This window comes from Pyrgilauda ruficollis, unplaced genomic scaffold (genome assembly GCF_017590135.1).
Source record: "Pyrgilauda ruficollis isolate IOZ18807 unplaced genomic scaffold, ASM1759013v1 scaffold43, whole genome shotgun sequence".
NCBI classification, from domain to species: Eukaryota; Metazoa; Chordata; class Aves; order Passeriformes; family Passeridae; genus Pyrgilauda; species Pyrgilauda ruficollis.
This window is the reverse complement of record NW_024525823.1, coordinates 4395665-4423096: the sequence shown is the minus strand read 5'-3', so window position 1 is coordinate 4423096 and position 27432 is coordinate 4395665. Positions and strand designations below refer to the sequence as shown.

The following is a 27432-nucleotide window of genomic DNA, read 5'->3' as shown; positions in this document are numbered from 1 at the left end:
GTCAACATTATTGCATGTAAGAACACCATCTCTCTCCACTTGGAGAATGCTACTTTTTTTGGTATTAACTGTTGAATATTGTTTGAGTGATGGTCATCTAACATAAACTAGGAGATTTATAATAAGAGGGTCCATGAGGGAAACTCCATTTGATACTGATTAGCTGTGACAATTTCATTAAGCAAAATGAAATGGTTTAATTATTGTTTCCTTTACAAACTGACTATTATAGCATAGATAATATTCAATAATTCCTCCAAAAAAAGCAGTGTCTCATTCTAAAGTCAATTTTAGTAAATGGATAGAGAGAGTTTGTAGAGACAGATCTCTTCATCAGGCCACATTCAAAGGAAATCTTTGATGTCTAGAAAAGGAAAATGTCACTTCTATCTTCAAAGAAGGTCAGGGAGGAAGATTCATAGAATTACAGATCAGTAAATCCCAACTCAGACTCTGGGAAGGTAATGGGGGAAATCCTCCTTGAAACCACTACCAAGTAGGAAAGACCAAGGTATTTCAGAACAGCAAAACGAGGTTTACAAGGACAATCATATCTAACCAGCTCAAGTATTTTCAGTGATAAAAAGATTAACTTTGTGATTATAGAAAGAGCAGGAGATGTGAACTTGATTTTAACAACTGTTTATCAGAGTGTACTATAGCAAATCTATTGCCAAATTGGGAAGGTAATGCCTGGATGCCAGTAGATTGTAAGGTGAAGAAAAAATTTGCTCTACTTTCCATTTTTGGAGAAGAGTGGACATACTTGAAAAAATTAGCTGAGAGCCAGTAAAGGAAAGTATTTCTCATTGAGTTGATATAGGAGCCAAAGCTGTCAAAAAGCTTCATTAGCAACCTGGATAGTGGAATGGACTATACACCTCAGCGACTTTCAGCCTGAGTGTCAGGTGATTTTTCCTGCCCATTGAACAGTCATGAGGCTACATCTGGAGTACCATGTCCAGTTCTGGGCCACCTGTGCCATAAAAATAAAATCTCAGAGTCCAGCAGAATGAGAGATCTGCAGAAATAATAATAGGGAAAAATCTACTTTCTATGTTCAGCTATCTGAAGAGTGGATGGACTCATATTCTTCTTGAAAAGCAAAGACAAAAGGCAGAAAAAGGAGTTCTGTCTGTACAAGAGTTTCCACAGTGAGAGTACTTAAGCACAGAAACACATTACAGAGAAGTTATGCCATCTCTATCTTTAGTGATCTCAAAAACTTGACTTGGGCACAGCATTGGGAAACCTTCAAAGTTTCCCTGCTTTCTGTTACGGAGCGTTGGGGATTCATGTGCATGACAACAAAGTGTCTCTTCCAAATCAGTCTATTCTGTAATTCTATCGTGTTCTCTAGGAGAAAGACATTTACACAAGAGGAAAAAAAACTAGGTGAGCAGCCTTTGCCAGTACTGCTCCAGTGGGACTAAAATTTGCTATTCAACTTGTCTGAAGAAGTTAATACACGTTTTCCTTGTGTACAAGGGTGTAGAATATACACAGTATGTGTATATTCTAGTTTTAAGCATGAGCTGTAATTGTGGGCTTTGTAATGGAACAGACACAGCCAAGAAAACTATAAAAGCCTGGCCTCTTTAACAGGTTTGACCCCTAAAATATTAAAAGATTTACAGCTGTCATTTTCCAAAAGCTTGATATGAGATATTTCCAAAGGATCAGGTAATATTTTTAAGGTTTTTAATATAGGATTTTTTTGCATATTAAGGCAGGCATTTTAGAAATCAGGAACATAATTATTTTTTGCATAGAAATATATATTACTAAGTATCTCAATATATACATGAATATGTATGGCTTAGCACATGCAAAAATATTATTATAAAAATTAATTATACTAAGAAAAATTTTTGCAAGTTTATACACGAGAAACTAATATTTTATTATGTGTGTGTGAGAGGGAAAAATAAAGCCTATTGTTCATTCAACCAAACAATTATTGCTAATATTTATCTACAGAGAAAGTAATCTCTCAGGAGCACTGTTCTGTTTTGAGCAAAACTGTTCATGTGTAAGATAAAAACCACATTTTGACGAACACACAAGTTTGTAACATCTGAGTTTGTAAAGCTAACAATGAACATTAGTAATGAACATTAGGCCCATTCACAGATTATCCAATAACCTAAATATATCTGTCAGCAACTTGAATCAAAGTCCTTTCTTTCTCTATTTCAAAGCATTTCTAGCATTATCCTTTAATGCCTACTAAATACTCTGTCCCAAAGCCAAAATTATTTCTTGCTCAAGACTATTTCTTCTCCTGTTTTTTTTTTTACTTTTTTATTTTGAATTCTGTTTGTTTTCAGTAGTCTCTAACAAGCAATCACATTTCTCCTAAGAATTTTGAAGAAAGATAATGATTTTGTAGAAGGTAAGCAGGCAATAAAACACAGCATTTCAATCTGTGACACAGCAAGCAGATACTTAACATCCCAAGGCAGCTTTTACTTAGGCTAAATGGGCTGTGTTGCAAGTGTGCATTGCAAGCAGTCTAGCAATTGCTACGGGTCCTGATATACCACTTTTCCTTTTTGAGTAGTAATCATTGTAATGTCCAGCGTACTTGCCCACTATACATCTGGACTATCTGACTTGGTTTTCGTTCATCAGCTGTGCAGTGACTTTGCTTCCAGATGTGAAATTAAGAATATAGACACCAATCAAACCAAATAAATAATCACTTATTAATTCCAGGCAGGTCACTACATTCATTTGTATATCCTCCTTTTGTCTGTCCAATTGTCTATAAGGTCAAATGCATCTGTTTAAGCTACCTTCACTGAATTTACTTCACATAATATTGTGTCATAAGGATAATTTAAGAATATTAATAATCATATTAGTATTGGTTGCAGAGGATAACTTAAGAAACAAACAAACATTAAACGTTTGTTTGTAGTTGTATGCCCCTATCCTTACTATAGTCTGGAATACATTATGTGAATTTTGCCATTGATATCAGTTGTTCTTTTAACTTTTCATGCAGCTGTATTTTCAGACCGTGGTATTTTTATGTTCTTCCTTTAATACGTTGAGAGAGTTATTCTTCTTGCTGTGAGCATGCAATGCTATGTGCATTGAAAGATACATTGTACAAATGTAAAATAGATAAGCCACTGATGCAGCGTAGATACCAAATAAAGATATTCTCTTTGAATCTAGGTTCATTCAAGTGTGTCTTAGCAAGAAATATTCAAAAATTCTCTAAGAGATTTATGAAAAATCATAAAAGGTTTCTTTCTTCTATTTCTTTTACGAGCAGAAAGTTTTGTTTGCTTCATTCAATCCATTATATTTCAATAAACTTGCACTATTTTCATTTTCTGTTTAGAATAGTCCAAATTCACCAAGTTTACCACTTGTCTCAAGAAACAATCACAACCTGAAACACAATAGCTTTCTTATGACCTGCTGATTTATCTTTCCATCCATATTCATTTCTAAAATAAGATAAATATTTCCTGTCAGAAAAATGATCAAAGATGATCAAAGAAGCAATTCAGCTAATTTACAACAAGAAATATCTTTTTGTTTATATTTTACATGCTTGCAAATAATTCCTGCTGGGCTCCGGGCTATAGGGTGCTGTAAATTAATTAGGACATGCAAGGAGATTTTTTCCTGTCATATGTAGCTGCAGGGAAGCACCTAGTTTTTCACTATACTGAAGGGAAAACAGATTACAGTGGTACCTACTCTATTTATTAAAAAAACAATGCTCATTACTTTTCTTCACACACTATAATCTTCTAAACCAGCTAATGCTATCTTTGCTTCAAAAAGACATCCTGGATTGGTTTTGTCCATTAGGGTTCTCTTGGTATTGTGTAAGAGCAATAATGAAAATCCCAAAGTAAGGTAGAATATTTTTATGATTTAAGAAATCATTTTACAGCTATATGACTGTCATATGAGCAATTTGTCCAACATTTCTTGAGCATCCTTTGCTTCTTTCCATCTTGATATAATGTAAAATTTACAATAATTATAGCAAATTTCTTCACTACATAAACTGATACCAACATACTTCACTAAGACTAAATTATAAATCAGGTATTTTTTCTATAATTAATAAAGTGAGCTGTTTTTTAAAAGTGAGCTGTTTCAGAAATACAAAAAGAGTATTATTTTATCTTTCTAATGCTTACAGAATCCTTTTAAGCTCACTGCTCAAAAGATAAGTACAACTGAGACATAAATGTTATCACTGTAATGAGCATTATTATTTTATTTTAGCAGTAAAGATAGATTAATTTGGGGCAGAAGTTTTAGCTATAATATGAAAATTCAGAAATTTGTTAAAAATCAGCCATTCTTTTGTTTCAAAATTTCATACCTTCATATATCAGGTGGCAGTCTTACAGTATAAAAAAACAGTCTAATCCACTTAAAAATAAATAATAATAAATAAATAATGAATTTTTATTATTAATTTAAATTACATTCTTAATAATTTTCACTCATTTTATAATTGATGTGGACGCTAAATATCCTGAACAGTAATGGCTGTCCAGAATGGTAGCAGTTACTCACACTTGTGTTTCATCAGATTTTATAAAGATAGCATTTACACATACAAAGTACCTCTTCATGTAAAACCACAAGGATAAATTTTAAGGGTAATTTACTGAACACTTGGAGGCTACTGAGGGATGTTGTGTCCATGAAAATTATTATAATTTAAGTCATATATTTTACCTCCAGAAAAGTGGGTTTCAGTATAGGGTGATATGATATTTTGCACCAAACAATATTTTTACATTATTATATTCTCTGGGGATAAAATAATCCAAGCTTTATATTCCTGCTAGGACAATTGGTTGCTTTCCAGCCATATTTAGAAATATATTAGCTAGTTCCACCAAGTCAAAAGATTGACTCTTTCCCTAACAATGACATTTCTCCCCAGTATTCTACTCGGAGTACATTTCACCAACTTACATTGAAAATTTTCTGGTCTCTTTTATTTCTATGGAATTCTCTAACTATTTTTAATCAACAAATGAAATGCATGATATCAAAATGCAAAATATAACTGCATGATGTGATATAATTCTAAATGTATTTTTAAGAGTGTAGAAAGAAAAGACCGTATGGCTTCAATGAACATTTGAACTGCTAAGCTGAACATCAAATTATTTTCAGCTTTATTCATCACTAATTGTCTCCTGAGGTTTGAACAAATGATTTTAAGAGATGACACTACAGAAACCTTCAAAGTCAATGCTTGACAACCACTGTTAGTAAAACAAATAGTAAGGACAATTGGATGGCCCTGACGTAATGCGACAATAAGTATAAATTTGCAGCCCATGTAGGAAATTATTTGCCTAAGAGGCTTATAGAGAATATCATGCCTTAATTGAGAAATAAGAAAGAAGGAGAGAGGATATTTCACTGACTGTGATCCCACAACTGGGATCAGGGAGATAGGGGTAGCGAGACAGACATTCACATCCACTTAAACTCCTAAAAATGCATTTCAAAGGGTAAAATGATTCTTTAAATATATAATACCCTTCTTTCAGAAGAAACACAAGGACTGATTTTGAGCTTAATTTACCAAATGCTTTGAGGTCAATGGAAGATAGCAGTAGTTCATTCCCCAGAGCCTGGCTTCAATCAATCCCTCTTACAATGCCTACCAGGGGAACAGTAATAGTAGTTGTCTTAACACTGGCAAGAGATCCCAGAGGATCTTCTCTGTCCATGTAAATTGGAATGGTTACAGGGAAATTGTAAGTTGGTCCCGTAAACTGCTTTGTCCTCCTCAGGTTTTAGATCAGCTGCCACGTGTACAGAGTATTCAGACTTAACCACCACTACACCTGTGGAAAAAGCCACAATCCTTGAGGCCTTAAGAAAAGGCCATCTATCAGTAGGATTGTAAAAAAAAATCAAGACACTTGAATACAGATCACACACACAGCCATCACCTACATATATACACATATATAGATATAAATATACAAATACAGATTGCATATGAACAAAAACTACTAGCTGGAAGTGCATTTCAATTGCTGCCTGGGCAAGTGTTTCCTAAGCTGGAATTCAGGAATTTTCAGATTAATAACTCTACAACTGTCCGGTGCACAATTTTAGTTCCATTATGATAAAAACAGGATATCGTCTCTAGACCCAGACGCCATTTTAGATTTCCTATACTTCAGCTGAAAATTCATTTTCTACCACATTACATAAACACCATGAGTCATATTCAAAGTAGAACAGGAAAAACAATTAATATAAACAAATCTAAGCTACAAATATAATTTAAAATTGTTAACTGGAAGAAAACAGAAAGAAAACCTAAAAGAGTTTTCTATATAGATGGAATATGCTTTAAGCAAAGGTAAGTTATCAAAAAATTCTACATTCTCTTCTCAAACACAGTCCTGTAATTGGACTCTGTACCCCAGTTCTATGAGTACTATGAAAATGGATGAAATGCAGAGTTCTAGAAATACCAAAAGTTCCAAAGTTCTAGTTCTAGAAATACCAAAATAGTTTACTTTGGAAGGGGCAGTAAAACAGAACAAAATATTGCTTTTATGGAAGTTTGAGTATTGAGTTTTGGCACATATTGCACAATAAATAAGTTTTGTCTCTAATTTAAATTGTTATATGTATTTGAATGTAAACACAAAACATTCCAAAAAACTATTCTTTCTGGTTTCAGTTTTTATTATTATTTCATAACATACTACTAATTCAGGCAAGAAAGAATCTGATCTCTTATTATTTGCTTCTTTGCTCTTGATGTCTTGCTTAGAGTGCAAATGAAAAGTGTAAGAAGGCCACACTATTGTTAGGTGTAGCTGTCAGAAATAGAGGAATGAGTTACTTACAGGCTGAACTGCCTTCTTGAATTCTATCAGCTGCATCAGAACTTCCTTCCCTTCATTCAGTCTGCAAAACTGCCTGTAAATATTAAGAATTTATGGGGAAGACCCATCCCTTACTAATTAAAGATCTCTGTTTTTTCCTTTTTTTTTTTTTTCGTTGCTGGAATTATTTTCCTTTGTCTAATTTTTAAATTTTATAACATAAAGAAAAAAACACTGACCAAAAATGGTGTACTTCTATCTAAATGGAAGTCAAAAAATGCTTGATAAGAAGACCATCAAAACAACAGAGAAAAGTGCACTTCACTTATGTATTTTTTCACTAGGTAGTCTATGCTGTGTGCAAGAAAGAACTAGGTCCTACTTGCTTTCAGATTTCAGAAGTACGTTTCCTGAAAGTAAATTAGAAGAAATAAACATCAACTGTTCTACATCTACCGGGTTCTGTCTTTACTGCAATCAGTTAAAAGATAGTGAATCCCCATTAATTGCTTTGTAGGGTTTTAGAGAACTTTATTATGCAGATTGGACATATTTTTTCAATTAATGGCAATGTAAGCCACAAAACAATGACAAAATGCAGAAATGCACTCAAACTCATACTCTATCACTTTAATGAATGCATATTCATTAAATGTCTCTCTCTTGAAATTAAACATTTGGAAGCAATCTCTCAGAATTATGTGTAAAAATGACACTTGATCAATTCATTACATAGTTTAGTGAGGCTATAGTTTTCAAAGCTCTTACTTAACTGCTTATTTATCCTGAATAGGCTTAGACTTGCACTCTCCATTAGCATTCAAAAGGAAAGCATGAGAAGTGCTAAGGTATCTGTAAACAAAAGATTAAAATGCATGGATGCTTTACATAGTGGACTAAATGGATGCAATTATCACAGGATTATAGAGAAAGATGAGGCATTCAAAATCATCACCACTTGCTGATGAAAAGGAATGAGAGCTGTTTCAGTGAAAAACTGTGATCTGCCCTCAAAAGAGATTTCTAATAAAATCTAGGGTTCAGTTTTAATCCCTTTGGGATGAGAGACATGGTAAATTAACTCATATTCCTCAGAAAAGAAGGGCTTTTATGATTGTATATTTCACATGAGTAGATATTATTTAAATATTACATATGCGATTCTTTAGTATATAAGTGTGTTTAACAACTATTACTATCAAATTGACCCATACAAAATATAAAAAATGCTTCTGAAATAACTTGATAAGAAAACCGAATATAAGAATCCCTTATGGAACAAAGACAACAGATTATCTGCATCATGGAAGAGTTCCAAAAACAAGAAAAAGAGGAAAAAAAAAAAGAAAAAAAAGTAGCTTATGTCCTTCCTGCAATGGGAAAAGAATAATGGGTGTGGATATGTTTGTTTGTTACTTTCCAGAGCAGACTCACTGTATTGTCTGGCAATGTATAGATTCCATACAAGACATTTTTTGGTATTGACGCATCTTAGAGTACAGGAAGAATACTCTTGATGGATGGACTCTGTAGTGGATTGTTACTCCAGAAACCAACAGACTGCAGAACAAAGATCAGCTCAGTCATAAGAAAAAGGAAACACCAGCAGGAATACACTGGAGCTTAGGAAATATTGCTGTATGTTCTGTCTGGATGGCTCAATTATATGCAAATAAGAATTTCAATTAAAATTACCACAAACTTGGAAGAGCCAAGGATTGCACATATATCCGCTCAGAGTGTTCTGGTTTCATACCTTTGGAATTGTTGGCACTGTTTATTTCAATTTACTTCAGTTTCTGAAGTTGTGAAAATAATTAGCAAGAACATTGCTATCATGCCAAACTCATATTGCCTTCATTTTACTAGTAGTTGTGCTCACAATGTCTACTAGTTTTGTTCATAATGCAAAAAATAAAACGAAATTACAGTGCAGTTCATGTAGCCACTCATCCTGAAGAGGTGAACATATTTGGCAATTTATTCTGACCCAGTTACATTTATTCAACTGGGGTGATCTAATCTCAAGCTACTACAAATGGCAATGATCCTTTCCAGTTCTAAAAAGCAGACAGAAAGTGAAACAGGACATAATCAGTTCTATTATTAAGCAACAATCAATATCAGTAATGCATAATCACTAGATCTCTTGAGTAAACAAAAGAAATAAATCACGGGTTTATAAACCAGGTCATAAAGTCAGGTTCATGCTCTGAAGAATCCTGTTTTGAAAAGATCTAAACATTCATTTGACTATGAAATTCCTCACATGCTCAGGCAACATAAGATTTTTCTGTTATATTTATCTGATAACCTCAGTGAAATCAAGCAGTTCAAGAAATACCGCCTAGTCCTTTCAAATTTGCCCAAGCAATTATTGTCTAACTACATGAAACAGTACTAGTTTTCCATATTTTACAATCCAGTAAGAGGAAGCTGGCAACTATAAAAGTATATGCTTTCAAATACCTCTTTTAAAATGTTCAGTTTGACTCTGCACTGTAAAACTTCAAATAAAACATTTTCTTTTCACTGCAAACAAGGAAAAAAATGTTCAGAATGATAAAATATAAAGGGCACTGTACTGTCACAAGCACTTCTCACGAGATTCAACCTGATTTCAGTCTTAGCCACAAAAAAATAACTCAGACAGTAAGGAAAAGATAAATACTAAAGAGATGGAAAATATTTCTTTCTTGCTCATTCTCATATGCAAAATATTAATGCTTCTGAAAGTTAAAGACCAAAAATCATATAGTTGCTGTTCTGGATACATAAGAGCACACCTCCCTGGACAAACTTATAATGTAGAGTTCAACATAGTGCACTTTCAGCCAAGTTCAAGTGCAATAATGCAATCTTCAAGTTATATTCTCCCTGTAGAAATACACATGCAGTTAATTCTGGCTTATCCTTAAAAAAAACCCAAAACAAAAACCCTCAAACATTCATTAAACAATAAACAGATAATAATTATGGAGAAACTTCTATTATTTTATCCATGCTTCTTTGATTAAGGACTGACAGAATGGACCCAAAACTTGCTTTAGGTCATTTGGATATAACAATATAATTAATCCATCCAAGTTAAAATTGCTTTATATTATGACTGAATTTTCTTTTTGCTGCTATAAGGCAATTTTTTTATACATACATTGTTGATGGCAGAGTGGCTTTAAATTTGAGAATGAAGAAGGAAAAGTTCATGCAAAAGAACAGTATTGTTTTCTGTAAATGAAACAGCAGTAATTAATTAGGCAACTCAGCAAAAATATTTTCACCTGACCACAAACCCTCTTTTCTTGCTGTTCTTTAAAAGAAAACCAAAAATCAGTTGTTAAATTATTGTACTGATTTTTTTTTTTACCTGAAAAAAAAAGATTGAATTTTAATCAAATGAAAAAATATATTAAAAATAATGCAAAGATCTAAATATTCCAATGAATTTTCTAGGGTTAATTAGGTGAAAATGCAAGCAGGATTATTGTAAGCATCAAACAACTAAGCCACATGTTGTTTTTATGAAGTATTCTCAAAGGAAAGGATGTCACTACCAATTTAACTAAACATATTTGCTTTTATGTCATGATTTAATACAATGTAAGACTGCATGAGACACAGCAAATTCATATGCCCCTAGCAATATTTTTAATTTATATACACTATCTTTTACTGAATCTACATAATCAAATATAATATATAGATAAATATATTTTTAATTTACTGAAAAATACTCATTGTCATTATAAAATATATACATTCACATTAAATTTTATGATTAGTTATATGCATGAATTATTTATGTGCATTTTTATGCCTTTTTAAAAATGGATATCAAAATTACATGCAATAAATAAAAGTGAAATAATATTTGTCTGTGAGGTCTTTAATAATGACAGCACAGTAAACAGGTAGAGACACTTTTAAAACTACCTATGTACAAAATTTTTTTAAGCCTCTGACCTTAAATACAGAAGCTGACATTTATTATTACAGATAGAACTGCTTAAACATCAGCAGTTATTAAACACACCTGAAAAAAAACCCCAAACAACAACAATTACCTAAACTGAAAATTATGTGTAGATCATTAAGAATCAAATTTTGTCTTTATTTTTTCCCCCACGTTCTTGTCTCCAACTGAAAAATGCATTAAGCAATATTTTCATTATTCTTAAAATTGCTTTTTCACAAGAATAAAAGCCTACCTGTTTACCACTCTGTCTGGCATGATTTACAGCTATTTTAATCAACAACAACTTTCAGTCTTAACACATCATTTAACCTAATTGAACTGCTAGACATAAATTCATAAATCAGGAATTATTAAAAGGGAAGTAGGGAAAAACTTACCTAATTGTCACTTACTATAGTAAAATAAATATTCAGGTGCATATTCTGAACCAACTTAGATGACAGTTGCAGCTTTTGTTTCATAATGGTCATGATGCCAGTAACATTCATAGAGGCCAAACTCAAGGCCATATTTTTCACCATTGCTTCAAATACTAACTCAAGAAACTCAGGAGAACAGTGTATCCTATATTTTATCCTATATGTGTTCACCTCACTGAAATATCTTTTTTGTACTTAATTGCATTCAATGTTGTTTGCTGGTTTATATTTTCAAATGGACCTTAACTAACATCTACAGAAGTTGATGGAAATATTTTCCACAATATCTGGGGATGCTGTAACAGACCTACAGTCTAGAGTAAAATTTCCCAAATCTATGCATTGACCTGTGGATTTATCTGATGCACAAAGAATTTTCACAACAGAGAGTGAAAACAGGCTAATGAAATGCAGAGAACATGAAATAAAATGACATCACACAACACCATCTATGAAGCAGGTTTACTATTTCACTCAAATTTTCACAATAGATATGACTGTTATCATAGCAAATATTAACATGAGAAAATGAGAATGCCTGCTATTTACCACACTGGTGATTTTTTTTTCCTCAACACTACTGCTCTCTGAAAAGAGATAATGAAAAGTTGCCACAAAAACATATTCTGTTTCTGACTAGTATTAGTTCTAGCATTTCATATGAAGATGCAAAAAAAATTTGAAAAGCATGAAAATTGAAATTGCGCACATGCTACTGAGAAAGTTTCTTTATAAACTCTACACCTTGCTTCACACATGAAGCACTATCTCAGATGCATTTGTATGTTTAATCACTAGAGTTTTATTGCAAAGCACTCATTTTTTTTATTTTAGCCTAAGAAAAGTTTTAGAGGTTAATTAACAATTGACAAGAATAAAAGTAATTAAATTATCTTTTGTTTTAAATTTGTTATTTTCAATTTGATTTAACATTCTTTCCTTTTCTGTATTCTGAAAAAGGGGAAATAGTAAAGAATAATTTATCTTCTCCACATAATTCTCTCTTCACTATAATTCCATCATTTCTCCTTTGTGTTCCCGTTCTCTAACTGAAAACTTTTACTTTTTTAAAAGGACTTATATTTTATAGAACATTTTCCTTTTTTGTTTAGCCCAGAATAAGGAATACTTGAATTTTTTAATCCTAGTAAAACTGCACACATTTTGACTAAAGCAATCTATCATGCGGCAACAAAAAAAATAATGCTACAGTGTGTTATGAAGAGTATTATCTTTAAAATTGCCATATATATGTTAAATATTTGAATAACACATTGTTTATATTTGTTCCAAGAAGCATCTATTATCTCCATTGCCTCTAAATTGTTCCTGAACTAAGAATGACTCATTAAGCAACCCTAAAATGATTGTAAAAAAAATACAGTTCTGCTAAGTTTAATATGTAAAATAACTTGACTCCTTCCAAGTAAATTCATTGACCTGCTCCTAGAGCCTAGACTGTTAAATCTAAATAAAAGCAATTTTAGCATGGATTCTCCTTTATATTCCCCAAAACACACCTTCAAATAGATTTTAGTAAATCACAAAAGTGATTTACTAAAACTGAAGAAACTGAAGTTCTGATCTGGAACTTGTAAGTTATTGTCAAAGAAAATCAGCAGATCTGGTCTGTTAACATTCAAAGAATATTCAAAGAATATGCACAGTGTTCATTAGCAGCATGTTAGAAATATCTTAGATCAACTTTTTGAAATAACACACCGATATTTAGCCCATACTCTTCACAATAGGGAAAATAAATGCGTTCATGCTTCTAGGGAAGAAATCATACATGTTACATAAGAAATAATAGCTCTGTGTAATGATTACATATACCTTTACAAAGGATTTCTTCATTTTATGTGGAGAATGTTACTCCTTGTATTTGTGATAGTCTAAAGCTATCATGTACTATCACTGTCATGGACTTCACTAGGTTTTGTAATGTTCCTAAACTGCAAGGGTGGGCTGAGTTCTCAGAAACTGCTTTACATGAATACTTATCAAGCTGACACATCTTCAAAGATTATATTTAGTCAGTTCCTATCTTAAGAAATCTCGACATCCTACATAAAGGATAGGAGCTGCAAACACATTGCATTCATTCTACATTTAATTATTTTTAAATAAAAACACATACCAACCACTGCCTCTGAAGGATTACAATACAAAACAGTGATAGTTTATTCTATACTACAAACATAAAATAATAAACTGATAATTATTTCTATTTAAGAGAATAAAACACAGTATAAAAGAGAAATGTACTTGAGAAATTCAAATACTCCCTCTTTTAAAAATGAAGCACTTAGTGATTTCTTCAGTTTATTCAAGAGTTTGTCACAAATTGCAGGGAAGGGGTTGATACTGCAGAGGACCCCCTAAAGGCACATAATGAAGTGTGAAATCATATTCTGCAATGTAAACTGTATGGACTTCTTTAAAAAAGTTTGGTCATTCAAAGGTTGTATAACAAATTTGGCCTTACTATTAAATTTGTAGCTACCTTCCTGTCTAAAATTTAACATCACAGTCAAGGAAATATCTAGTTTAGAGTGCATAACAATTCAGTGTTGCCCTTCACCCATACATTTAATGTCACCCATCAGAATGACATGAAGTAAAAAAAATTTTACACTAGGGTCACTTCATAATGGGATATCTGTTAATATAGGCACATTGAATGTGAATTTTACATACAGAATAAACCATTAAAACATTTTCAAGACGAACATTATGTTTCCTTCTGCTTTTAAAATTGTCAAAATAGAACATCCTTTAAATAAAACCAGTAAACTAAAACTTTAATTATGATATATGGGGGCCATGTGGAATATTTTGGAGTATTTAATTTATAGTAAGCATTTTGTGCACTTACGTGTCACTCTGATTATAAAAGTTTTGTCATACAAATTAAGACTGGAAAATTGTTGTTTTATGGTTTGAGTTTGGTTGGTTGCCTTTTTTTTCGGTGTGTTGTTCTTTGGTTTTTTACCCTCTCCAAAAAAAGAGAGCATAATATTTTTGTTTAATATTTCTACATAATATAAATATATCAATAATGTTCATTTAAAGTGCTTGATTAATTTTTCATCAAAAATTTACAATAAATAGGAATACATATATTCTATGAACTGCCACGGTTATATCTGTATCAGTAAGTGAAGGGAAGGACTGACTTCAGCAGTGGCACATGATCATCCATACAATTTATTTGTTAGAGCACTCATGTTCACAGTTTTGGCCCATGCTACAGCAAGATGACATTTAAAGAGGCAGGAAATCCTCGTAAGAACTGTGGGTGGGATAACTGGGATGATGGAGCCCTTAATCATGGAATTTCCTGGCCTTCTGCGCCAGCAAGCAACCCCTGAACTCCAGCCCTGGCAATGCACATACATGGTCTTTAGAATCCACTGTGCCACTGTCAAACCAGTGAGAGCTTGTATGCTGGACGCTGCAGGAACATGACAGGACAATCTTGTACTACTGGAGGTTGATTACAAAATGTTTCCTTCTTTCTGATTATGCCATTATGATTTTCAACTTGTACAATTTGTACTAACAATTGTTCTAATATATCAGTTACTGCTAATGGAACACACAGGCTTTCTTAGGGAAATATCACGGTTAAAGGAATTCAAACACAAGACACATTTTAAATTTGATAATAACTGCAGCTGAACCACAAGGGTTTTCTTCAGAGACCCTGCTGAATTGCAGTTCCATATCCTGATCATGGATAAATATTTGAAGTTGGTTTGGGTTTGGGTTTTTTCATTATCTAGAAACCTTTCTCTCACCTTCAAATAGCACCCTGAGGCCTGGATATGAGCTAGCTATAATATATTCAGCTCAATATTAATGAAATACCAGTGCTTCTTTGATTGACAGCTCTGATAATCAGAAACTCACATCCTCACATGACCACCACCAAGATGCCTCCTTCATAGAGCTATCAGTCAGCTGGAATTCACCCCTCCAATTCTCCAATTTAATAAAACTCTGTAAGGGTACTAAGTATTTCAAGTCTTGACTCAGCAGAATATTTCTTTTAGATTTTTTCCAAGAAACTGTTATTCTAGAAGTAGTATTTCAACGTCGAGACTAGATCCAAACTGTTCCTGGCCATATGTAGCAACATCTTTTCAACAGAAACAGACCATGCATAGGACTTTATCTTTCTTCTTTTTTGAGAAAGGTCAATTACATCAACTTTTTATTACCAAGGATCACTCATGTGACTTCATTCTGTATTCTGTATAGCCCTATCATCGGACTCAAAGCATACTGCTACTAATACCACATGGCCTACCTGAATTTAATCTCTTATCTTCCCTCTGCCCAAACTGTCAAAATAAGCATATGTGAGTTAAAGAACATTGGAGAGATTCAGCTGCTGTAACACCAATGTCTTAGAGATAAAGGCTCTAGAGGCAATTTCTTTCTGCAAAGGCAGTGAATGCATACTCCTGTCCTATATATCTGCAGATCTTTCCATCAAGTTTCAATACTTCCAAATACATTCCTTTCCACATAAATTAATCTGAAGTGCAAATTTTCAGACTTTTTTTTCTGTTTCTTATATCCACTGCTCTTCTCCAATAAAAAGACAAACTTTGAAGTGATTTTAATGTCACTGCCATAGGTTAACCTGGGTAGCTATTCCACCAGTGCCAGTTGAATCTTATTCAGACTCCAGATTGAGAATAGTCTCAAGGCAAAAATCAATAGCTCTCTTTCAAAATCCTCCTCAAAATTCCATTGCTTGATAATGTAAACAGCAAACCGAAATATTCTCCTGCCTACATAGCTGAAGAACAATAACTGCTGAACCTAACTTCTTAAGAAATTTACTCATTTTTCACTTAATTTTATTCATAATTTATAGAAATTTTGCTCCTATTTAACTATTTAAATTATTTAAATACTCCTGAACTGTGAAATGTTTAAAGCAAGTATTTGGTGTTGGCTATGTAACAACATGACATGACCCTGTTCAGTGATGCTCTGAAAGCTGTCCTGTGTTACAGGAAAACCCAATCAAGCCTCCCCTACCATCCAGAAACCTTCACTGCTTTCACCTGTGGAGTCGTACAGATTTGTGCATAGAGGCACAACACCATCATTCTTCCTGCTGTTGACATTTGCTTTTGTTCAGGCACAAATGCCTATACAACATAGAGGGCAAGATGATGAGGAAGGTGCTATGAACATTAAAAATTCCCATTGACCTTTACGCTTAAATCAGAGCTGAGCTTCTAGCTGCAGCTGAGCAGAAAGTTATGAGGAGCCTCTGGTATGTGTCTACCTAGTAACTTATCCAATTACAGTTACATTTGAAGCAAGGTGAAAATTCCTTTCATTGCTGTAAATGAAGGGCACACTGACCAGATTTTGACAAGATTAAGTACTGACTCTCCTGTAGCATGCTCGTTTAGAAGAGGAGGAGAGCAAGAGAGAGAAAGTAAGAGAGAGAAGTGTGTGGAGGATAAATATGACAAATTTGAAGCCTTTTTCAGGTATTTTTGCAACTTGACATTAAATTTGCCACGCTTTGTGAGCACAGCAAAGCAGTGCAATGCAAAAAGTTCTGCAGCCTGCTTCCATTTTTCTTCTGGACTGGGCTCATTGGTTACATTGTGTCAGCCACAAAACCAGAGAATTTTCTTAGCAGTGGAATTCCTTCCAAAAAAACTTCTCTGAACATTCATTACGCTATAAGCCTTTTGATTTTCCCTCCAAAATATCTACCAAGAAAATTTCTCCAGAACAGGAACTAATTGCTGTACTACCTGTCAGCTGAAAACTGTTTGATATCCCTGGTGACAGTTCTCTAGTACAGAACACTATACCTTTACTTCTACAAGTAAAATAAGTTAAAAGCAAATTGGCAACCTGGTCTGTGTAAAGCTAAAGCCATTTCTCCTAAGAAAGCACAAGAATATCTGGAAGAATGGAAAGAAATTATATAACCTTCTTTTGCTATCTACCACTTCACTATTCACTCTATAAGAAGTTTTCCACACAGCATTCCTGACCCACATAGCTGAGGAAAGAAGAAAACAAAATGGAAAGAGGCAGTCGATCTGGGTGGTTTGCTATCTTTAGTCTTCTGAAATTATATGAATTATCTCATCAAGCTGAAATAACATTGTCTTTTGTTTCTTTCTCGCAGCGAGTGGCTATCTTTTGTAAAGAGTTTAGGAAAATCCTAAATGGCAAGTGAAGGTGCCGCATGTCTAATGGCCACACAACACAAAACAAACATATATAATGAGTATAATGAGAATGATGTGCCAGAACAACCCTATTTAATAAAAAATTACTTATATTTAAACTTGTCTCTGATGTGAATTATTAATGACAAACTTTTTGATATTTTAAACACCTACTATTTTATAATAAAATAACCTATATCCCTTAGCTAATGTGGGATTTTTAATCATGTTGCTCAACATTTTTAATATTTAATAATTTTCCTGCAAGGATACCTTTGTTGCCTAAGACAAAGTTTTTCACAATACTGTAAAAAAATTACAAAAACCAAACAAACAAACGAACAAAACAACACAACAAAAAGGCACCCACTATTCTTATGCCTGAAAATATGTGACTGGATTTACACAAAAGCAATTTCACCATCATTTGAGTTAACACTGAGAGACTTCCATACATAGAACAGAAATGTTTGAGGGACACACTACAGATTTCATTTCAGTATCAAAACCAGTTATCATACTTATTTTTTCAGACTGATTTCTGACCAAGCTATTTCAGTGCTTAAATGACTAATACTTTCTAATGAGTTAGAGGTCTAAGTCTTGCATAAGAAAGGTAAACTGGAAACAGCTAAATCAGAAAGAGCTGGAGATAAATAATTCCCATATGTCTCTCTATAGACACTTGTCTTGAACAATCTTATTTTCCTAACACTTAGAACACTTATAGTCGAGAAATATTCACTTTTTAATTCCTTACTTCTTTTAAAGACATGCTTCTAGTTTGAAATTTAATGTTTAACCATGACCGATGTCTAATAAGTTTTTCCTCCAAGAAACAAATGCTCCATCTTTCAAATACATAAAATTCTGTTAAGTTTATTTTGGTTTGGGTGTTGGTTTTCTTTTTCTGTTTGTTTTCCCTTCAATTTAGCTGTATTTAAAAATCTACTTCAATTTAATTCTCAGAATATAATGGATAGTGATGATTGAGAGAAAAGAGATTTAGAAAATTTGAATTAGTTAAATTTGCAAAAACTAAATTACTCCTGGTTCTGAAGTCAGAAACCTATACTTATTTTTAAAAAGAAAAAACCCAAACAAACAAACCCCCTAGATTCTAACAGACATGTCCCACCACTCCAAACAATTTGAAAATTGACTATTCAGTTACAAATATCTAAAAGTACCTGAGAATTGCATCTGTGTTTTTAACATTATGTGACAGGACAAGGTCTATTTTAGAAAATAAAGGAGTAAAATTAATAAAATACTTTTGTTACCCAAGTTTTCCTTTCCTTCAAGTAATCCTGAAACCACATTATCCAACAGAGAGCTCTGAAATACTATCCTAGATGAACTGCTATTTCATTCCACTGAACACCTGTTCCTAGAATTTTCTACAAGGTTAATAACCGTTGTATCATCTTGACTTTTCTTCCAATGGCTCACCTCTCCCTATTAATTTAGATTAAACAAAGAAATTTATTGCATACGGGTCCATATGTTTCGCAAAAATATAATGATCTTTTTTATATGTTTGGCTTATTTAACATAAAAAGTGCTTTTCAAACTTTTAGCCATTTTGGTCAATATTATTTTATTTTTCTGAGTCCTCCAGGAGGGTAAATAGAAACCATGACTCCTAACATTCAATTTTCCATGCCTTCACCATAACCTCTACTTTTTTTATGAGGAGACTGCTCACTGTTAGTCAAGCATTCCAAGTAGGATGCACACAGGAAATTACTTCAACAAGTGAAATGTCTCCTACACCAGTTTTCTGTTTTGACTTTGGGGGGAAAAGAAACCAAACAAACCAAAACAACAACAAACCAAATCAAAACAAACAAGCAAACAAAATACCACCAACAGTTCAGCTGTTGGTTGAATTAATTTTCTAATATATCAGGCACTCCGTAAATTCCGTAAATTGGTGCTAATGGAAAAGGAATCAGTCAATCAGCTAACTTGCAGATTTTCAAATTAGTACTCATACCAATTATTAACAAAATCTTTTGAAAACACTGTGGTACCTTCTTGTATCCTTGACTCTATTTCCATTCCAGTAGATCCTTGTGTTCTGTTCTTTAGGTAGGGGGACTACATTTCTCATCAGAATGAGGTTTTGCATATCTCATGAGAAAACTGCTGCTGTGCATTATGGTGAGTTATAGTTTCCTTCTCCCCACAAATACTATACATGCCAGAGTAAAACACATGAAATAAAAAAAAAAAAACTCAATTAAAGCAAATAAACCTTCTGTCCCCTAACTCCAAAAACATAAGAGTCACTGACCTTTCTGAAAGAGATCATTTTAGCTTTAAAAACATTCAGTTTCATTATAGAGGAACCCTTCTCTTTAGGCATATTTAATGTTCCATGCTATCATCTTCTAAATAAATATACAAAGTGCCAAGTCTAAACTTGCTACATATAGAGCAAGAAACTTTTGACAAAACAGAATTAAATTATCCAATTTCAAAAAAACTCCTGAATTTGCTGCACTTTTTCTGGAGACTCAACTTATCTTCAATCAAACTACTTCATAAAAGCAATCCAATATTCTTCCCATGTACTATATATGCTGGTAATTAACAAGGGCTGATAAAAAAAAGGATGAATGCCTGCACTGTAAAGAATCTTTCAAAACTAAAAAAATTGTTCCTCACATGGATTTTTACAAGCATGGACTATGGCATTATTTGTTAATGGACGTTAATATGGTACAAAGAAATTAACAAACCTCTGCCCGTAGTAGATGTGAACCACTATTTTATGTGATGCCATAGAACTCTTGATAAAGCAGCCTTCAGATTTTGACTGACTTATGGTAATTGTTTATCCAAGACATTTGAAAACACAAAATTAGATAGAGGACATCTACTTTGCTTTCAGTTAAACCCAATTATTTAAAGACAAATACAAGTCTCTTATGAGAAATATCACTGTTTTGACTGCAGAGATACTTTCAAAAACAATTTTCAGTGTATGCATGTTTGTAACATTCTAACTTGGCCATAGAGTGTGCAAAAATAAAGCTACAGAAAACTGGGCATGTAAACTCTGAGTGTGCAAGACAAGATTATGGGTGTCTGACAAGAAATGACAACACAGTGTGGCGTAATATCTTTCAGCATCTCCAAGCTTGTTAAAAAGATGAAGGGAATGCAAATGTAATTATTAAACTGTCACAGGCAGTTAGAAATGATGATTTAGACAAAAAGTGAATGGCATTCAGACAGATGTCTAGCAATGAACTCTGTGAAGCCCAGTGAATCAAATAGAACAATTCTAGTCAGTCAAAAATCAAAATAGAAGGCCACCGAGTACGCCCATAATTTCATCAGCTATTCACCGATGAAAACTTAAAACATTTTACTGATGAAGATTGTTTATCAAACTGAATTTTCTCCAAAAGTTTTAGTAAACACCCTTGAGATCTTAAGATTCAAGGTACTGTTGAGATTTAAAAGTATATTTAGGATTCTGACATGTTTGGGCAATCAAATACTCCATGAAATACATAAATGAGTAACTGAAACAAAGAAAGTTTTTCAAAACTACTTTTGAAGTAGTAGTTTTGAAACAACTTTCCATAAATACCCTCAGATTCTATGAAAGACTGCATAGCAATGTCCTATCAATATGGAGAGGAAATATATGTTTTAAAATATGCAACACCTCCATGTAGGGAGTTGTAAAAGTTAAGTCAGAATGTGTACTTAAATAATGTGTGTGTGACAATGAAGAGATTGAGTTGCTGGTAGTAAGAGAGCCAAAATTCCTTAAGGATGAACACAGCTACCATTCAGTGCAGCCATTAAAAACACCTGAGTTCTTGGGTAATTAGTAATGAATTGTAGACTCCTGTGATATCTTCCAGAATAATGAGGAAAAAAAATAACAGGATGTAGTTTCTAGGCCATTTTCAACTCTAGACAGCGTCATTAAGATACTTCTATACTCTTCATTAACAAATAAAATAAAATCTGATTAGGGTAATCTACAAAGGAACAAGAATTTACATATTGGTGAAGCAGCTGGACAAATGCATATTACAAGGTGCTTTCCTTGAGGCAGAAGTCACCAAACCTACTGCTTTCCTAAAATACCTACATCATGAGAGATGCAGAAAAAACCTCAGTTTTTTCACATAGGAATCCATAATTTACTCAGTAGTTTCAAAATCAATCAAGCAACATTAAGGACAGAAATCAGCTGAACAAAAATATAAAATAAAAATGAAGACAGATGAGATGTAAAAGGATATGCACACACTCCAGAGAGACTTAATGCCCAGGCATCTATTACAGTCTGAAGCAGCAGGCTATTCCCAAGGTTTTTCACAGAGAAAAGAGTAAGATAAATGTGTGGGGACTTCTTAGGAAGTTTCTTATTTCCAGTGGGTAAGAGAAAAATATAGTTTGTTGATGAGGCAATGTTCATTATGTTCATTGTGCTCTAATCAGTGCTTCCAAGGAAATGGAAAAATAGGTGATAACAAATGCTTTGGCAGCTGGAAGCAGCACAAGGGCTTGACTTAGAAGATGTAGAATAGCATAATTCCAAAGGGAGGATAAGGCAGGAAGTCCTAGCATAAAAAATGTATTACAAGTAAAGGCAAAAAAGCCTTTTAAATTGACAACCCATGATTCAAAATTAACATTTATGGCAGTTTAATGTATATTTCCACAATAGTCACTGATACTTTGGACAGCTCAGTGTGAAAAGCACAAGAGATCGATAGTGGACAATTTTATCCAGTATAGGTTATCTGCTTCACATCTGATCTGTAAAAATGAAGTACCTTACTAAGGCAGCTGTATCTCTTCCAGTTTTGAAGATAAGTCACTTAAGAGTAAACTTCTTTATGACAGACTGATATGTCCAGAGCAAAAAAAAGACCTTAGTACACAGAGAAATACATCAGTGTTCAGGGAATAACTTGAAATCCAGTAAATTAGGCATAAAATTATTTGATAATAATATTTAAGGAATTTAGTCTCCAATCTATATTTTCAGAAAAGATACAAGAAACATGGAAGTTTAAAATTATGCATGAGACTCAAAAATACAATATAATCATAAGAAAACCCAGCTGAAGATTAACTTTGAAAGTAGTTTATAGGAAGACCTATGTAAATAAAATACATTAAGCATTTTTCAAAGCATAAAACTGCTTTTCTTCATAATGCCTACATAGAAAAGAAAGGATCCTCCAGTAACCAATATGTTAGATTTTGCAGGACAAAAACAGGAAGCGTCTTTTTCTTGCACACAGACTGATGGAAAAGGGACAACATGTGTCTATGAAGTTGATACACAACACTGTAAGAAAACAGCATGTTGCTTAGAAATGGCACAATGGTTTGCAGCAACAAACAGAAATAAAAATAAATTCCACTAATTGAAATTTTTGATTATACAGATCAGAAAATGTGTAATTGACAGAAGTCCAAAAAACAGTTGGTGTGCTTTACTGAGGTTTTAGTTTTCCTTCTAATCATATCTAAACTGTGAATTTAACTGATATTCTCAATAAAAAAACTAGTAAAGGCAGAGGCATAAAGGTATGGTATTTGAATGCAGCAGGATTTCAGATGACGCAAGACACTGCTAGCAGACACAAAAAGACAATGCTATCTAGCACCAGAAAGATCTATTACTGTTGCCACAACAAGAAAAAATACTATATGAAATTCTCAGTTCACAGAAAATGAATAAGCTTAGTGTCAAGCAGACTGGGTTTATATATCAGTCATCAGTCTGTACAACAAAGAAAGGAACTTCCAGAGACTGACCATCCTAACTACTGAGATTCAACAACAGCAACAAACAAGATTAAGAGGTGCAATGGAGAATCTGTCTGTTCAAAAGTAGAACTGTCTTTTGGGAGAAACTACAAGAGGAAAATAAAATAGAAAAGCCCTCCAGCTAACATATAAATCTTTCCTAGTTTCTTGTCTTCTTGTGTTTGTGAAGATTACAGTTCTTTATATATCATTCTCAAATTGGAAGGAAAATCCAGTGCTCTTACAAATTAAGAAAAGGACTGATACAGATTTATGTTATATTTCTCTGTCTATGGGAGTATTTTAAACAATTCATTCTTAAAGATTCTTGAAGTTTTTACTAATTTCTTAATCTTTCCTTAAATATCACAATACCACTAATTAATGAGTGAGATCCAAGAGACACAATAGAATGGTACTTTCCATTTTCAATGTACCGAGCTCTTACATGTCAACATTGTTTCAAAGACATGGTGAAACAATAACACCACAAAACCTTTGACATAAAAATGGGAGGTTTCAATTTTAAAATAAATATTCTATACTGAACGTTCTGATGAGCTGTAATTGCAAAACATTATATCATAAAAGACATACTAAGCACTGCTCCAAACAAAGGCACACCTTATTATGAAACACAAAGTAATTATTATGAAACACTGTTAATTTAAACATCCATTATGAAAGGATTGTTATGGAATAGAAATCTTCTTTATAAGAAACTCTGGGTAGACCCTATTAAACTAGTGGCATGCAGTCCAGGAGTTTCACAACACCAGGACTGGAAAATACATCATCAGCTGTGCAATACCTAACCTATAATCTGTACTGAAAATACATACCACTATGTATGTATTTTCATACATACATAATGGTATGTATGAAAAAAGTCATGCTGCAAAGTCATCTTCACTAAGACACTTTAAAGTATCTCTCTTTACATGACAGATAAAATTTTTTAATTGTATTTGCAAACAGGCTTTAACTTTTGAATAATGTTCTTCTTTGTTTCTGCTTAGTATTCAGCAGGAAATGCAACTTTTAATTTAGACCTGTTTCCTTTTACGAGCAATAATGATAGAAAAGGCTATGACGTACTATTAAGTCATTCTGCATTATGAATAAAATCTGTAGATTGTCTTACATAACCCTACATCTTTTATTTCTAAATGTGTTATCAATATTTGATTGTATCAGTTAAGAAATATGGAAAATCTCTACATATGAAGGCTAGTATAAATTTATGTGCAAAAAAGATGAGGTATACAATTCTACAGAAACAAAAAAAAACTTCTGTGCTCAGTATAAAAACCTATTCCGTATTGCTTTACAATTAAGATAATGCTTCCAATTGCATAAGGAATGTATGGTGCTTGTCACAAAAACAGACAAGTGAAAAAAAAGTCAGCATTATTGGTCTATATTATATGGGGTTTCTATATAAAAATAAATATTCCTTCTTATTCTGCTAGTGAGCTCAAGTGGCCAAATAGCTTAATCAAAAAAAAAGAAAGTCTTCAAGAAAATCCATCTTTCCTAAAAAACATGTCAAAGCTCATTCTCAAAGCATAAGTAGGAGCTCAGCCATACAAATCCTACTAACATTAGTGGGAGCTACCTGTCAAAAGCACTATGCATCATGCTGAATATGTCCTTCAGTGATAACAGTAGGGTTAAAACTTTCGGACATATGCATAAATATTTTACATGAGGCATTTCACAAGATAACAGTTGTGATTTATGCTCGGCTGTGCTTTCAGAGGTATCTGTATGGCACTTCAGAAACTATTGCACTCTCTGGTACACCTCAGCAAAGATTGTACACTCTGGTTATATAGTCCACTAAAATAGGGGTCTTTCAAGAAACTTTTATCATAACTCTGACTCTTTAAAGCAGACTTTTCAAAAATGTACAAAGTAAAGTCTTTTATTACAAAATATGTTTCAGTTTTATCTATATTACTTCAATACTGCAAGTACTTCATCTACAGGTGCTAAATTACCTCTAAACTGCTTTCTAAAAATATCGCTTCATCCTAATATAGGAATGATACAACTTCTCCAAAATGAAACAGAGAGTATCAAAGAGAGATGGAGAATCCTGATACTAAATACAGCACAATAGAAAAAGAAATATATAAAGATTCTACTGTGAACCACAGCATGAAATCACAGAAATCTCAGGACTGAAGTGAGATTTCATTATCAACACAAACAAAAAGACCCCATCTTATTAAAGAGATAAAAGCCAATATAGTTCATATACATTTGAGTTAAAAAAAAATTGCAAGTGACTAGAAGGGGAAAAGAGATTTCATACACTGCTCTGAGCTTTTTCTTTTGTTGTCATGACAAACGCCAAAGCTACATGTAAGTCTGTATTGATGCCAGCATCTGAACCTAACAAGTTAAGAAGAAAATGGTAAATATATTAGGATTTTTTGACAAAAGATGTTTTTCTGCTCATTTGGGTTGAAAAAAACAGATAAAAAAGTGAGCCCTATATATAAAATCAGTTTATAATTTAACAATTGATGTATCATGTTCCTATCAACTAAGCTTCCAGAAATATTCCACTCAGAGACTTTAAATTCTGTATCTCAGGGATTTCAACTAGCAGAAAATTAAAAATAAATATTGTTATCCTACTTCAAAGATACACAAACTTTTACAACTGGTAGAGGCCCAGTTTGGACATCTAGAATTAGCATAGGCAGCTAAGTACTCAAATTGAGATTGAGCACCACAGCATAAAAACAAATCAGAGTAACAAAATAAAACATGCAAACCCTGGGTTTATAAATGCAGACTTATTGGGAAAAGCTATTTTAAAAACTTTCTAGTGTCTCGATATTTGTAAATAAAAGAAGAAATCTAGCTAGCATACTGAAGACTTAGGGAAAAAGTCCAGTAACAAACTGGAGACTTAGTATGGCAGTGGAGAATATTAATGGTGAGAACCCTCATCATTATTCTTCTGTAAATCATGAAGTTTAAATATAAGCATATGAAAGTAAGAAAAGTTTTGTGACTTTTGACAATTATTAGTAAGAAAAAAATGGTAACAATTGCCAAAAAAATCACAAAAGTTGACATGTTACCTGGCTATGACAAAGAGCACACAACTGACACCCAAGTAAGCCAGCAGAATATACATCCAGATATCAGGGGAGAGAGGATTCAGGAAGGAGAAGACGCCCGGGTTTGTACCATTGGGCTTGCGGTACAAAATACTTATTCCAAGAGTCATAAAGGGCTTGGAAAAGTCGATGACCTTCTCACGAACATAGGTAATTGCCAATGGTGCAACGGCAAGGTCAGCTTTCTGTTGACAGAAATACAAAAAGAGAAAAAGGCCATAAGTCAGAAGAAACAGGCTGAAGTCGACAATCAGATTATGCAAAACACAAACTTTGTATAGAGGTTGTTTGTTCTTGCACTACGTTGCCTGAAATTTAAAACTCTTCTCCCTATAAGTAAGGAAACAGATTTATTCTACTTCTTCTTTGCTAAACTAATATTGCATTTATAAAATTAAAATTAAAAAATTAAAAAATTTAAAAATTAAAAGCACTACTATAGGGATACAAGTTAAGAAAAATATTGCATCTTGCAGAAGACATGAACATCCATTATCACATACTTTAAAACTGTATTAATTGTGCATTTCAACATACGTCGTCTTGTCACTCCCTCACTGTGTTCTTTAGAAGCAAATATATTTGTGAAGCAGATGTGAATATGCTAGTACAAGTGCAGGGAAAGGACTAGGAAGCAGTTCTTCATATTTTGGGATAAAAATGGTACAAAATGAAGATCAGTTTAAAATTGAAAGTGCTACACCTGCAAGGTTGTTGAGGACGTTCTAACAAAGTACAACTGTCCTTATTCATTTGTGGGAATCACTGCAGAACTTACAGATAGTTATTAATCAGTTGGACTACTTAAATAAAAACATTAATTGAATGCATTTTGTCAATTACCATTTAGGTTCAGTTATTACAGGGATAATTCATAGGAGATTAGTAAATGGCCTATGCTATTCTTTTAATCAAAATTTAATGTAAATCAGAGTGACCAAAAATCTACAGAATCTACTTCTTAATCTCTGTTAATATCTCTTGAAATACTCCTGTGCATGTATGAATGTGTATATGTGCGTGCAT

General features: G+C 33.0%; 1 protein-coding gene across 1 annotated transcript in view; it reads right to left on the bottom strand.

Annotated features, from left to right (window-relative positions):
- GRIK2 (glutamate ionotropic receptor kainate type subunit 2) overlaps nucleotides 1–27432 on the bottom strand; it is a 345339-nt gene that overhangs the window by 103202 nt on the left and 214705 nt on the right. Inside the window, exon 11 of the mRNA XM_041478054.1 lies at nucleotides 26368–26591. Coding sequence (XP_041333988.1) covers nucleotides 26368–26591 — 224 coding nt within the window. The remainder of the gene's footprint in view (nucleotides 1–26367; nucleotides 26592–27432) is intronic.